Here is a 16,460-nt window from a genome sequence, read left to right as displayed (position 1 = left end):
GGTTCATTTTGTGGAGGTGGTGGGGTAAAGAGAGGCTGTACAATTGCACTGGCGGCTAGTTATTTGGGAGGTTGTGCTGCCACCAGAGCATGAAGCACTTGCCAAATGTCTTAGGAGTCAACGCTATGCCTGGTGTAATAATTACATCCAGATATACTAACAAACAGCCAAAGAAGTCTGTATTGTTGCGGACTCCCTCAGAATCAGCCACTCTAGCCAGTTCTCTGCTGAAGCATGCAGGGAGCTAGATTCCGTTTTCTGACATTCTGTTCTCAAGGAGACCCAGTTCTTTCCCTGGCAAGTGCCAACTGTTCTTTGGACCTTGCAGCATGTGCATATCCCATTATTCTTACTTCCTCCAGTGACTCTTGGTTGCAAGTCAGCAGCTCCCCCTCTGTGTAAGCAAGCGGCTCTAGGATGCAGGACCAGGTGCCTCACATGCTTCCAGCATTGGTCTGGAAGGAAAGAGACTGTACATAGCTTGGTTCCAGGTGCCCCTCTTGGCAGGTACAGTGGAAGGGTTGTTGTGTCACCTGGGGTTGGGGGGGTTATGGTCATTTTCTCAGGAAGCAGGAATTATAGTCCAGTAGAAGCCTGTCAGATTTGAGTCAGGGCCCAGCTGTGCTTATTCCTCACACAAATGTTTTCTCCCTCATCCTCCACCATCCATTTCCTCTCCAGGGATAGTTTGCTGTTGCAGGTCCTGGCTGGCGGCAACCAACTATTACTCAGGGGGCTGCTCCTGTCCTGCCATTTCTGGGTAAGAAAAATGGACAAAAGTCCCACAAACTCCATACATATTCAAACAGAGGTTTCAGCTATATGCACTAGTCACAAGGAAATATACTTGTTTCTCTTTGTGCACAAAGCAAAGTTGCCTTATAGTGGGGATTAACGGCTGGGAATGCAGATACCCTGCATACTCACCTGGAGAGCACTGGCTCGTGAGGGTGGTGTCCAAGCCCCCATCACAATGGAAGGCCTCCTGCAGCCTGTGCTAGAGCAGGTGTCTCTCCTCTTGGGTCAAACCTCCTCTTCTCTCTGGTCTCTGAATGTTTCGCTGTCTTCTGCAGTGCACTGCTGAGCATTTCCATACTAGTATACTCCAGATCCCCGCCTGGGCTCTCCTTGTAGGTGATCATTATCTATCTACATAAGCCTGCCCCCAGACAGGTTGGCAGAGGTCCTGGGTCATTTAGATAAGAATTTTGATCTTCTCTTGTGAAAGTTAGCCTTCCTCTTCTGGACTGGTCTGATGAAGCAGCCACCCAGAGCTAAGTGTCAACATCCTGAGAGCAGCTGACGCCGAGTATCAGCTAGTATCTTTTAAAAATCCTAGATTGGGAGCAGAATATCTTATACTAACCAGAGATGACCTGTGCCTGCCAACAGTGGGGGGGGCAGAGTGAGGGCAGCCAGCTTCAATGGTGTTATTGCGCATGCTCAGTATAAGCCAAGCAGCAAATCTGGGGGGCTTGTGACCTGCATGCCTCCCCCTCCCCCCGAGTCACCTGTACTAATAGATTATAACATGTATAGGGCAGTAATATATGGGGCCAGAACCACATAATATGAATACTTTAGTTCAAACAGGAATTAATTCAGGGAAGTCCTATTGTGTTATACAGGGGTCAGACTCACTAGATGATCATAGATTATAAAGCCAGAAGGAATCACTATCAGTCTAACACTGGCCAACTCTACCTTCTTTTTGATAAAAGAAAACAAAAAACTGTGTTAGTAGTTGGGCAAGACAGTGATGATCTGGCTCTGAAGACACACATGCGCGCACAAAAAACCCCCCTCTTTCTGGGCACTCAAGCGCATAGCTTCAGATAGTATTAGCACAGGCCTCAACCACTTTCCTTTTAAGGAATGTCCATGCAGTTATTTATGGCTGAGCATACTTTCATGATACAAGCAAGGGATGAACAGCACAGATCAACAGTGCATTCTGACTCCACTGGGCTGAGATTAAATTTGCCTTTTATCTCTCCATACCATCCATGATCAGTGTAGTCTCCACAGGAACCCCATCCCTGTTTGGGACTGCAGCCTACATTCCTAATCTCTCTGGAGCATTAACTGTTCCTACGGTTACATCCTTTCAGAGGAAGTCGTTGCATAGTCTGTCTGCATCTCGTCTCTTACAAATCTGGAATTCACAGTTTCAGCCAATAAATTCAGCTTAGCTGAGTTGGGCCAGTTCCAGGAGTTTAATGGCACACAGTCAAGATGGGTCTATCACCGAAACAGAATGGAAAGAATAAACCAATTGGTAAATATTTGGCCCTCACCATCCTAATTCATCCAGTATGTTGCTGTTTGTGGGGATTACATACACTCTGACATGTACCTAATGAGATGGGTTCTCTCCATTACTCAACCCGATTTGGGTCTTGAGAAGAGGAGACCCTTCCTCCAGCAGATACATGGAGAACATGATGAGGATGTCTTTGCAAAAGTCTAAGGGACAAATCTTCCAAGTCTCTCTCTGCAGGAGTCCTATGCAAGCATCTGTGTATCAGTGCCAGTAACTTGTTCCAACAGAGCCAGGAAAGATAAGGGGGAGACTGAAAACAGGAGGGGAAAAGAAAAATGAACATCAGCTAAGGGTGAACCAATTTGCTGATGATCATATAGACACTGATCCTGGCTTTGATCATCCTCCAAACTTCAGGTAGCAAAGCAGCAAACTTTTCCATAAGCCTATCATCCAGAAGAATGCTCCTATTTCTTGGTAGTGACTGCCCTTTTATATGTTACTATCCCTCTCCAAAGTGGCAAGTACATCTGGATTTATTCTTTTAAACAGCTCCAGTGCATACTTTTCAGGATTTCCATAAAACATATTGAACAGCATCTCTCTTGTTGCAAGAGGACTGATTAACTGAGGGTTTCCATTTCTGTCAGTCTCATTATGAAGTATTCATTAGCCTGTAGGGAAACATACAGTGAATCAGCACAAGGCCTGCCTAGCAAACAGAATTCCGTGTCACTCCTGCTTCCCCTCCCCCCCCCCCACCAATCTACCAACAAAATAATTTAGCAAAAAGCATGCATGCAGTGATGGATAAAATTCTCATCATTGTACAATGGCAGTTGATCCCAGAGCCCAAATTTGGAGTTCTTTTTGCAACTCGTCCACAAGATTTGTGAGAATGAACTTTGGGAAGGTATCAAGAAGGTCTGATGACACACAACATTTTAGGCAGCAAATAAAAATTAGCAGGAAAGTTATCTGAGGCCACTTTCCTACATTTGCAACAAAACTGGAACAAAGTAAAGGCACTGTTTATTTTGCAGTAACCATCAGAGAAAACAGGCAACTTAACTGCAGTATGCACACCCACACATGCACACATAAACAGAGTGCCACTAAATTCTTCTAACATCAACTTTTATAGCTGTATAAATTACTTCCCTTAAACCTTTTGAATATCCCCGTTAGGTGCACATGTATGAGGCAGCCCTCTAGTCTACTCAGCTCCCACAACACACTTTTCAAGATCCATGGGTCATACACATGCCTATCAGAGCAGGTGGTGTACCTCATCCAGTGCACTAAATGTCCCAACAACAGCTATATGAGTGAAAGAAGAGAATCACTGTGCTCCCAAATGAATTCTCACAGGAAAATGACAAAAAAAACAACCAAACACACCACATCACCTGTGGATGAACACTTTTCACGAAGCAATCACTCTATATGTGACCTCTCAGTCCTCATCCTCAAAGGAAACCTGCACAACACCTTCAAAAGACGAGTTTGGGAACATAAATTCATAACTTTGCTAAACACTAAAAATCATGGACTGAATAGAAACACTGGATTTATGGCTTATTACAACAATCTTAAAACCCACTACCTCTCTCCCTCCCCTCAGCTTCGCCCCCCGCAGCCCATGTCAGGAGAGCTGTTAACTGGCAACTTCACTTCAGATGGTCTCGGGAAATATGTTAGCTACTTATGGTAAATGACCTGTTCCATCTTGTATTTAGCTATAACATTGTACAATTCTCAGACCTGAAGGAGAGCTCTATGTTATCTCACAAGCTTTCTTTCTCTCTCACCAACAGAAGCTGGTGCAATAAAAGATATTACATCACCCACTTTGTCTCAACTTCTGAACACACAAGTATCTGTTGTTATGACTACGAGATTGGATTTTCCAAACAGAAAGGCAAACTGATCTTTGAAAATTCCTAACTAAATCTACACACAGATATTTCTAATGGGGGACTTCAATCACCCTGACATCTGCTGGGAGAGCAACACAGCAGGGCACAAACAATCCAGGAAGTTTTTGGAGAGTGTTGGGGACAACTTCCTGCTGCAACTACTGGAGAAACCAACCAGGGGCTGTTCTCCTCTTGACCTGCTGCTTACAAACAGGGAAGAATTGGTAGGGGAAGTAGAAGTGGGTGGCAACCTATGCAGCAGTGACCATGAGATGGTTGAGTTCAGGATCCTCACAAAAGGAAGAAAGGAGATAGCAAAATATGGACCCTGGACTTCAGAAAAGCAGACTTTGACTCCCTTAGGGAACTGATGGGTAGGATCCTCTAGGAGGCTAATATGAAGGGGAAAGGAGTCCAGGAAAGCTGGCTGTATTTTAAAGAAGCCTTACTGAGGGCGCAGGAACAAACCAACCTAATGTGCAGAAAGAGTAGCAAATATGGCAGACGACCAGCTTGACTTAAAAGTGAAATCTTCGGTGAGCTTAAACACAAAGAGGAAGCTTACAAGAAGTGGAAATTTGGTCAGATGACTAGGGTGGAATATAAAAATATTGCTCGAGCATGCAGGGGTGTAATCAGGAAGGCCAAAACGCAACTGGAGTTGCAGCTAGCAACGGATGTGAAGGATAACAAGAAGGGTTTCTACAGATATGTTAGCAACAAGAAAAAGGTCAGGGAAAGTGTGGGATCCTTAATGAATGGAGGAGGCAACCTAGCGACAGATGATGTGGAAAAAGCTGACGTACTCAATGCTTTTATTGCCTCAGTCTTCCCAGACAAGGTCAGCTCCCAAACTGCTGTCCTGGGCAACATAGTATGGTGAGGAGGTGAGCAGCCCTCAGTGGTGAAAGAACAGGTTAAGGACTATTTAGAAAAGCTGGACATGCACAAGTCCATGGGTCCAGATCCAATGCATCTGAGGGTGCTGAGGGAATTGGCTGATATGACTGAAGAGCTATTGGCCATTATCTTTGAAAACTCATGGCAATCAGGGGAGGTCCTGGACAACTGGAAAAAAGCAAATGTAGTGCCCATCTTTAAAAAAAAAGAGAAGGAGAACCCAGGGAACTACAGACTTGTCAGCCTCACCTCAGTCCCTGGAAAAATCATGTAGCGGATCCTCAAGGAAACCATTTTGAAGCATTTGGAGAAAAGGAAGGTAATCAGGAACAGTCAACATGGATTCACCAAGGACAAGTCATTCCTGACCAACCTGATTACCTTCTATGAGGAGATAACTGGCTCTGTGGATGAGGGAAAAGCAGTGGACATGATAGATCTTGACTTTAGCAAAGCTTTTGATGTGGTTTCCCACAGTATTCTCACCAGCAAGTTAAAAAAGTATGGATTGGATGAATGGACTATAAGGTGGATAGACAGCTGGCTAGATTGTTGGGCTCAATGGACAGTGATCAATAGCTCAATATCTAGTTGGCAGCCAGTATCAAGTGGAGGGCCCCAGGGGTCTGTCCTGGGGCCGGTTTTGTTCAACATCTTTATTAATGATCTAGATGATGGGATAGATTGCACCCTCTGCGAGTTCGCAGATGACATTAAGCTGTGGGGAGAGGTAGATACACTGGAGGGTAGGGACAGGGTCCAGAGTGACCTAGACAAATTGGAGGATTGAGCCAAAAGAAATCTGATGTGGTTCAACAAGGACAAGTGCACAGTCCTGCACTTAGGACAAAAGAATCCCATGCACTGCTACAGGTTGGGAACCGACTGGCTAAGCAGCAGTTCTACAGAAAAGGACCTGGGGATTACAGTGGATGAGAAGCTGGATATGAGTCAGCAGTGTGCCCTTGTTGCTACAAAGGCTAATGGCATATTGGGCTGCATTAGTAGAAGCACTGCGAACAGATCGAGGAAAGTAATTATTCCCCTCTATTCAACACAGGTGAGGACATATCTGGAGTACTGTGTCCAGTTTTTGGCCCCCCACTACAGACAGGATGTGGACAAATAGGAGAAAGTCCAGCAGAAGACAATGAAAATGATCAAGGGGCACGTGACTTACGAGGAGAGGCTGAGGGAACTGGGCTTATTTACTCTGCAGAAGAGAAGAATGAGGGGGGATTTGATAGCAGCCTTCAACTACCTGAAAGGGGGTTCCAAAGAGGATGGAGCTCGGCTGTTTTCAGTGGCGGCAGATGACAGAAAAAGGAGCAATGGTCTCAAGTTGCAGTGGGGGAGGTCAAGGTTGTATATTAAGAAACACTATTTCACTAGGAGGGTGGTGAAGCACTGGAATGTGTTACCCAGGGAGGTGGTGGAATCTCCATCTGTACAGGTTTTTAAGGCCTGGCTTGACAAAGCCCTGGCTGGGATGATTTAGTTGGTGTGGGTCCTGCTTTGAGCAGGGGGTTGGACTAGATGACTTTCTGAGGTCTCTTCCAACCCTAATCTTCTATGATTCTATGATTTATGCATAATGTTTTTTTGAAAACTCAGCTGATTATCCATAAATTCTGAAAACAGTGGTTCAGTGAACTGAAATATAAATCTCAAACTGTAGTGAGTAGCTCCCAAAATAGGTACCACACAAGCCTTTTAATCCAACACATTATTTCATAAGCTTCAAATCACACAAACAGTGACAAGTGGCAATTTAACTCATTTGTGTCTTTGCCAACAATTAGGATTTTAGTGACAGTGACATATACTGGTATATCAAGATGCATTTGACTTAAAAGTGATTTCATACAGACAGTATTTGTAACATTTGTGGATTGCACAGCATGCATTACAGATTACTACTTTTTTCTTCCTTGTGAAGTGAAACCAACATCAATCATTCATTAATTTCATTTCAGACATTGTTCCATCTTACAAGTTCTTCAAACATGCATTCAATTCTCTGCAGATAAGTAACAGTGCAATTGCTTAGGAAAGCAAGGGACTTTTCTTTGGCTATCCCAAAATGAGTGAAATATTAGTAAATATAACCTTTAGAGGAAAGATTAGTAAGCATGGGTAGGCAAAACAATTTAAAAAAAACCAAAAACAAACCTATTCCAATTGGTTCATCATTTCTGGACCCAAATGAAATACTTTTTAAAGTTGTACTCGCAATAGTGGCAAGTGATACTCAGTCTAAGGGTGCATTCATCTATTCAGTGCGAATATTGAATCTGTATTCAAATGTCTGTCATCAACCACAATGACCTGATGCTACAAATCCACTGGTTCACCCATTCCTTAAGAGGATTGTAATGGGGAAAACATTACGTTAAAAAAATTTAACAAAAAACTTTTAAGAAAAAAGATGACTATGCATAACTGCAGAATCTCTTTTGATGTGTGTAGATGGGGACGTACAGGACACTCAGCAACCTTACCACAGGTGTTCTTGGCTGTTAAAAGGTTAAAAACCACTTTTGCAGGGAGCTAATACAATTTTCTTTCCCAATTATGAACAAATAATTGTAAACCCAAAACTAACAACACTGGCATTTTAGCAAATGTAACATCTACCACAATCCTCTAGTACTGGACCATTATCTGACACAAGGGTCTCAACCTTCTCCATACTAGGACCCTGTGACACTTTGGGGAATCTATCTGTACAATTTTATGCTGTTTGATATTATGACATTTTTACTATGAAAACTGCTGTATCACTGCATACCTCTCTATATATGTGAATTCCACCTTTGCTGATAATGGCTGACATGTCTCTCTCATACCAAGTACAATGGCAGGTCATTAGAATTCAATGGCCGCCTATTCGGATGGAAGCACCTTGGGAAAATAGGTTAGCTCAAGCCTACAAGAACCATTTTTTCCTACCTCTCTGCAGGGAGCTGGTGAAGGGGAGAGAGTGGAAAATCTCCAAATACAGAACAAAGACAGACATCAATGTACTGATACTAGCTAGCATTTAAAAAACTACAAATGCTCCATGGGTCAGGAAAGACTCGCAGGATATGTCTACACAGCAAAGAAAAATCCGTGCTGGCCCATGCCAGCCAACTCCGGCTCACAGGGCTTTGGCTGAGGGGCTGTTTCATTGCTGTTTGTGGACTTCTGGGCTCTGGAGCTATGGGACCCGCCCACTCCAGAGGGTCCTAGAGCCCAGGCTTCAGCCAGACCCCAGACATCTACACAGAAATGAAACAGCCCCACAGCCTGAGCCCCACGAGCCCGAGATGGCTAGCACAGCCAGTCGCAGGTTTTTCTTTGCTGTGTAGACATGCCCACAGAGCCATACAGGAAGTTTTGGGTAGGAGATGTGAAGGTACAAGCATGCTTTTGTAGCAAGGGATACCCAGTTTAGCTGTGAGACCATCAGGCCAGAGAAACAAGATGATCTAGGGCACAGGTGGACAAACTACGGTCTGCGGGCCACATCTGGCCTGCTGGACCATCCTGTCAGCCGTTGAGATCTCGGCAGGGGAGGCTAGCCCCCAGACCCTCCCCTACTGTTCCCCCTCCCCCGCAGCCTCAGCTCACTGTGCGCTCTGGGCGGCGGGGCTGCGAGCTGCTGACGGGGAGCGCAGTGGCATGGCTGGCTCCGGCCAGGCTCTGAGCGGCATCGTAAGGGAGCAGGGGGTCTCGGGGGGCAGTCAGGGGACAGGGAGCAGTTGGATAGGCATGGGAGTCCCGGGGGGTGACTGTCAGGGGGTGGGGGTGCGGATAGGGGTCAGGGCAGTCAGGGGACAGGGAGCAGGGGGTGGTTGGATAGGCGTGGGAGTCCCGGGGAGCCTGTCAGGGGGCGGGAGGGGGGGTGGATAGGGATTGGAGCAGTCAAGGGACAGGGAGCAGGGGGGGTTGGATGGGTCAGGGATTCTGAGGGGGTGGATAGGGGACAGGGGCCAAAGGCCAGGCTGTTTGGGGAGATACAGCCTTCCCTACCCAGCCCTCCATACCGTTTGGGAACCCGAAGTGGCTCACAGGCCAGAAAGTTTGTCCACCCCAATCTAGAGAGAGAGAGAGGGACCGCACGGCAGAGAAGACAAGCCATGCACTGCAGGAGAAGGAACTTGGATGCCCCAGAGGATCTGACCCCTGCCCAAAGAATGCTTTGGAGTGGTGCGGAAACTAAGGCAGAGAAATGCATGGAGGGTGTGTTTTCTTGTTTTTGTTTTTTAATAGATCTGTGTATCAAGTACAGAGCAATAGTGTTTTCAAATCCTGTGCAAAAACTGAGTTCATGAGCTTGTAGCTACTGGTCATGGGTTACACCTATCACATGCCCCTGAGGAGTTAATCTGTGACACCAGAGCATCCATATGGCTGGAGTTCTGCAAGAAGGTTTCTTTAAGCTACAGGGAAGTCTGAGTGGTCAGCACTAATTCTAGGAGCTTGGCAGTTGGACTGCACGGTCTAAGCTCTCAGGAGAGGGTGCTAGATAGAGGATTTTCACCCTATGACTATGCCTAGAGACAAGCCCCTAACCTCTGTTCAGACTTTGGAGGCTTAAAGCTCACGGAATCCAGTGGATGGCTTCCTCACAGCAGACTGGTGAGTGCCCAGGAGAGTCATTCAACTAGGTTGTGACCCACCCCACTTCCAGTTAGCCAGAATCTAATCAGGATCTCTCTCCTATACAGCAATATGGCAAGGGCACAGTGGCCATGACCTCCTGACACTGGTTCCAGTATTGCCAACTCTCATTATTTTATCATAAGTCTTGCAATACTAGGGGTTTGTCTTTAAGCCCCAACTCCTGACATGTGATTATGTGAAAATCCATTTTCATTAAAATATATACACACACACATTTTATATACGTGTGTTCCTAGCCCAAAAAGCTTGAAAACTTCTGAGAACCCCATAACTACCCTGTAGGGGCTGACTGGAAAACTCACACTGTAAAGATCAGAAAGCCTACAGTGTGAGACAAGTTTAAAGATAAGACAGTGTTTTGTTTATTTGCATGGGAAGTGGGGGCTGTAAGAAAGTTTCCACAGAAATCAGTAATAGCCTTTTCCATGGAAATCTGGAAAATCATTCCTTTTGGTCTTCCTATTTCTTTAATTACAATCCCAGAAGTCCCACAAAATTATATTTAGTTCTTAATCATCTTGACAGTGAAATGGGTGAGCTCAAGTGTGCATGCAACAAATCATAAAAGATTTCCATAGCACATTCTGTATTCAGCACACATTTACAACAAAGCAGCCCTGGGAACTACCAGGGGCAACATGCAGCCTGCATCTCTTTACCTGCATCTCCCTGAGATCTCTAAACTTCTTGACAGTGTAGCAGAATTAAAATTGCTTGATCTGTTTGAAACTTCTAAGAAATGAAATAAGTTGATTTAGACTTGTATATGAAAGCATCACAGTAAAGACAAAAAGTAAACTGTCTTTTAAAGCAGGCAATAAAAAATATATCCACAGTCAGAAGAAAGTCAATCCCAAAATATTCATAGCACCCATTTAATCAAGACACATCATCTAGTGTCTTGAACCTCTTTAACAGCATGTGTTGTTTCAACAAAGACATACTATTCAAACATGTGTTCGAATGTGTTTCACTGTGTAGTTATTAGCTTATGCATTGGTCTTGCAAGATTGAGAACTCTACAATGGACTTTGGGTCTGTTATCAAAGATGGTATGAAATGGATTAAAAACACTATGCTAGTAGAGGACCAAGCACAATGAGACCCTGATCCTGATTGAAGCCTCTAGGTCTACTGTATTACAAATAATAGAAAATTAGAACTTCATGAATTCTTCTTGCAAAGGCTTCATTCACAAAAGCCCAACACTTCAGTGACTGGCACTAGCAAGAGGTACTTTAATAATATACTTATTTAAAGGCTATTTTGTAACTTTTTTTTATCATCCTTTCCAAATATCTGCTCTCATTGCAACAACCTCTCAAATTCACGTTAATCTATTTGATATTAGTTTTCAGAGGGTTAGTATGATAAGCAGTTCTTGACATTTTTAAACTGTGAGATATAAATGGAATTATAAAAGAAAAAGGAAACATTGGGAGCTATATTCCTTAAAGTTGGATGTGTTTGGGGCTTTGTTCAATCTAGTTCTCAAGTTCTCTTTGTACCAGCTCCTGCTGACTTCATGGTAACAATTCTTTCTATTTTACACTGTAATAAGTATAGCAAGCATAAGGACACACATTATATGTAATATACAAACACACAGAGCCACCACAGTTGAGAACCAAGCTACACATTACTACTGAAAAAACCTAACCAATAGCTTTGTAATGAGAACTTGATGTAATTCCTGTGTTGTTTGTTTCCAGGAAGAGACAGCAATATGCATAAGACAGTTTTCCCTTTAAGTTTGCTAAGAGCTAGACACTGCCCTAAAACTCCATGCTCAGCAGCTTCAAGGGATCAATGTCACTAATTCATGACTGGCCTTGTGGATCTAATGGCAAAAACCTGCAACACTGTTTTACCAAAAAGCAGCCCGTCGCGCTCTATTCCTATTTGGGGAAAAAATGTTTTACTCTTAAATCAAGATTCATCACTTTTAATCTATAATTTTATGTAAGAATAAGTCTGCTGTTTACTCACAGCCTGGAGACAATATAAGAAGCCCACAATGCAGACTCCCTCCGATCACACTAACAGTGCATTTACACCTGTTCAAAAGGCACTGCTCTCATTAGGCCCAAGAGTGGGTGAGGGGTAACTATCTCCAAACTTAGAATCTGGCCTTACTCTGCCAAACTCCTACAATCTCAGACTATGTAATTTAATCTAAAGGCATTTTTCCTTTCTGACTTTAAAGCGAAACAAATATTTTATATTATGAGACACAAAGAATGAATTCCAGGCATTGGAGTGCTTTTTGTTCTCTAACATAGTCAGAATTTAAAGTATGCTGCTATGACAGATGGTGTCTCCAACAGATCTATTAGGAAAATTTCCAGTGATTTATTCACCATCCTTTTCAGCTCACGATCCAGCTAAGATAATAAAAGAGCGTGGCTAGCATTCAGCTTTTCTATGCTTTACTCAAACCAAAACCAGCTATTTGGATGAGACATTAAGGGAACAATCACACAAAAACAAGCAGAACACAAGAAGAATTGAGGTTCACCAATTCCCACCCCCTGCAGTTACAGCAAATCCATCATGAAGAACACACTCATCTCATCCTGTAAACAGGCACTTCATGCTCAATGCTTCAGAGAAGGGGGGGGGGGGAATCACTAAGGCCTCAGCCAATATGTCTTGGGCAAAATCTCAAACGTGGAAATCAGTTAACTACATGCATGTGACCAAGAACTGCCACGATCAAACTATCTAACCCCTTTCATACTCTGGGAAAACATTAACAGACAAATAAACTGTAAAAATTTTACAGGGGAAATTAAGAGTGACAGAATCTTTTCCAGTTCCTGCTGGACCAATGTCACTCTCTGGGTGAGTAATGTGAAAGGGAAGAGCTTGTATTGCTCTTTCTACCCCTTTACCCGCACTGTAGCATCTCAGAAGGCTCCATATGGGACTGGAAGAATTAGCCATCCTTGTTTCTTTTATTAGCCAAGGCAGGTGGAAAGGGATGAGTTTAAAAGGTGACCTAGAGTGAAGTGGGTGGCAAAACCCTATGAACTTCACATAGAAGAAATTAATGTCTTTAGCCTCATGGAGATGAGAACACTTCCTACCCTTACTAGCCTTGTCACACAGAGTAAGGGAGCCCCTACGCACGGATACCTGGATAACATCCTCTCTAAAAATGGAACAAAATGTATTTAAAATTCTCTAGGTCACTTACTGAACTTGACCAAAGGATGAAACTCTCTTTGCTATCATAATATGTAACAAAATTACATGGAGCCACTACAATGCACGGGAGGCATTTGTGTGAGTATCACAACAGGAAATGATTCCGTGATTTCACTCACCCAAATTAACAGGCTTGTATCATAGACACAAAGACAAAACATCCAAGTTTCAGTCTAAACTTATCATACTTTTCAAAATTTAGACTCTGAGCCATACTATATCAATTAGAGATATCGATTCAAAATTCTGTAACACAGTTTGTTCCCAAATTTGGTGTTGCTTTTTAAAAATTATAATGTCTCTGTGAGCTGGAAAGATTTTTGTGGTGCTCAAGCTTCAGATTGAGAAGTGAGATAATTCATACTCCCCAAGTTAAGGGACCACTGAGGTATAAGGGATTCACAGTAGTCACAACAGTCCTGGACAATTAATTTAATACAAAAAACTCAGAATGCTCCTAAAACCAAAAAGGATCTTCTAAGAACCAGTATCAGGATTTTATATTGTGGCAAGAGTAATCAACCTCTCCAGTTTTAATCTTTTGTTACCTGCATTTAGGAATTTTTAAATCTGCATGGAATACTGATCTGTAAATTAAGAAATGTGATTATCATTGAGCACATGGATTTCTGGGATGACCCTTTCATTTGCATGTTAATGTCCCAACCTTCACAGGTGTTCTCAAAGATGCATGATCAACTCAAAGCAAAAAAAGTAAATGGAAAATAAGCAAAGGATTTAGTTATTACTGGTTCTCTTAGTGAGTATAGTGAGAGCAAAAATGCCATGACCCAACCCAAAAACAAAGATCCAGTTGAAATGGACATAATTATAAACAGGAAATAAGACATCCAAAGCAAAAAAAAAAAGTCAGAATTTTATAGAAAGAGACAGGAGGAAATGACAGTTTTGAATATTTCCCCAATTTCAAATTGGAGGCCTTTTGTTAATCACAACTTGAGTATTGTGATACCTAAAAAATAGTAACAAAAAAGTCTCCAACTTCTTTTTAACTGAACTAAAAGGAAAGATAGTTGATATCTAACTTTTCTTCTAGACAGAGCTCACATTGTGCTCAAAAGTCAGAGTGACAAACTACAGTAGCACACTCAGAGAACATAGCCAAGAGACATCGACCATTATTGAGAAACAAGTAACATGCAAATATTCTGGAACTGAAATTAAAGGCCAACTGAGAGAATTTTATATATGCCCCACTGCAGGTACATAACGATCACCTGTTTATTTTCTTTTTTTTCCCCTGCAACAGTGACCACCAGTAAATCTCTCTTTGGCTTCGCTTGTTATGTACTGGGGAAAATTCAGGCTGACACCTGCCAGTAAAACACTAAGACTGTCTGCTCAGGGAGACAGAGAAAGTGGTAATATATAGACTGGTCATGGACACAGAGAAAGAAGTCTTTTCCCTGGAGCAATATCAGAAACAGACCTGTGGACGTCACTGTGGGCAAAGAGCACAAATGGATATCACTGTGAGCAAAACAACCTGAAGGTACAAAGTCTCATCACACGAGCCAAAGAATATTTCAATTAGAGTAATTTTAAAAGCAATTTTCTGAAGTAGACAGGCACAAATGTGCCTAATTTTCAAGTTCATATTGTACACTCAGATCAAGGAATGTATATGCATATGGCCAGATAAAAGTACAGCTAGCCATTTTCAAGTATCAGATTGAGTGCAATCAAGGTATTAAGAGGAGAATACCTTATAGTCCCCAGCGCGTATAAAGAGAACTCTCTAAAAGAAAAGACTCGTAATAGGAGAAAAACCTGGCCCAACAACTTGACTAAGAGAGACTTTTGATAGAGAGGAACCATGGGGCTTTGCTTCCTGATACCAGAGGAGAAAGCGAGGGGTGGGGGAAATTATGGAATTAACACTTGCACTTTTCTGGAAAGAATGTACATAGCTTTTTGTTGTCATTTCCAAATCCTGCTAGTCTCATGGCACCCTCAGAGATTACTCACGTACCTTCCTGCATGGTGACTAAAGAACAGGAGTATAAACAGAGTGATGAAGTTGACTTAGCTGAAAAAGAAACATGAGTGTTTCCTTTCCCCCAAGTGCCCAAAAGCATAGTGGGTGTCTCACAATCAACAGTATGGACTATAAATGTTACTTATATGTTGCCTGTCTTTACTGCTTCTCTCTCTCAATTGTAAGCTCTTTATTGCCTCAAGGCAGTTCATCCAAAAGGAAAGAAAGTAACAAGCAGAAAACTCTACTAAAATACTGGAAGGACAGGGGATAAACATTCATGTTTGTTTGTTTTACCTGGCATTGGCTGCTTTAAGGTCACAGAAGTGTGTGAGTAAAGTTTTCACTACATCGCTGCAGACAACTTTCACTACATCAATGTGACTCAGCCTCTGTCGCAGCTGCTTGGCGATTTCCCAGAAATCTTCAGATAGCAGGTGGTATAGCTGTCCTTCATCTTTGCTGAGGTGCCCATACCAGGACAGAATGTAATCTCTGTAGCCGTAGTCAAACACTACAAGGAGAAACAAAACAATAAATAGCAACGTCTAATACAGGGAAAACACACAGGGATAGTACAAAAACTATCTTCTCCTTTGGGTTTTAAATTCTCTCTCTTCAAAGAAAGAAAGCGTAGCAATGTTATATTGAAGAAATCTGATCCTAAGGGAGATTACCAGAGGTCACCATGCAAAACCCTTAAGTGGATTTGGTCAGACAGTCAGGTTACTGGTCAAACAGAAATCTCAAACAGATACCTGTATCACAAAACATGGATTTTATTACATGAACTAGTAAATTATCTGCATCTCCCAAGTCTGCTGAGGACTGACACAATTTGTTCTTTATACATGCATCTAAACAACCTCGATTTCAAAAGCAACAAAGAATCCTGTGGCACCTTATAGACTAACAGACGTTCTGCAGCATGAGCTTTCGTGGGTGAATACCCACTTCTTCAGATGCAAGACTTGCATCTGAAGAAGTGGGTATTCACCCACGAAAGCTCATGCTGCAGAACGTCTGTTAGTCTATAAGGTGCCACAGGATTCTTTGTTGCTTTTACAGATCCAGACTAACACGGCTACCCCTCTGATACTCGATTTCAAAGACACATTTAAAAAACATGTAGAGGCAGCATTTTTCCCCCCCTAGGTGAAGGACAGTTTTGAACCACATTATAACATCATAGTAGTTAGAGAAAGGAAATCACTATTACAATATTTTAAGGAGACACCATAAACTTGAAAAATTAAACATTTCCATAAGTCTGAACCACGGATTGGCAACCTTTGGCATGTGGCCCGCCAGGGTAAGGATCCTGGCGGGCCGGTTTGTTTACCTACCGCGTCTGCAGGGTCGGCTGATCGTGGCTCCCACTGGCAGCGGTTCACCATCCCAGGCCAATGGGGGCTGCGGGAAGTGGCGCGGGCTGAGGGATGTGCTGGTCGCCGCTTCAAGCAGCCCCCATTGGCCTGGGATGGCAAACCGCGGCGAG

The 16,460-nt window shown here is 43.0% G+C and overlaps 1 protein-coding gene across 1 annotated transcript in view; it reads right to left on the bottom strand.

Moving 5' to 3' along the window:
• Positions 1–16,460, bottom strand: part of SNX25 (sorting nexin 25) — a 158,697-nt gene that overhangs the window by 98,447 nt on the left and 43,790 nt on the right. The window contains exon 3 of the mRNA XM_039542197.1: positions 15,260–15,476. Within this exon, the coding sequence (XP_039398131.1) occupies positions 15,260–15,476 (217 nt within the window). The remainder of the gene's footprint in view (positions 1–15,259; positions 15,477–16,460) is intronic.

This window comes from Mauremys reevesii, linkage group 5 (assembly GCF_016161935.1).
Source record: "Mauremys reevesii isolate NIE-2019 linkage group 5, ASM1616193v1, whole genome shotgun sequence".
Classification (NCBI taxonomy): Eukaryota; Metazoa; Chordata; order Testudines; family Geoemydidae; genus Mauremys; species Mauremys reevesii.
This window is presented reverse-complemented; position numbering and strand designations above follow the sequence as displayed.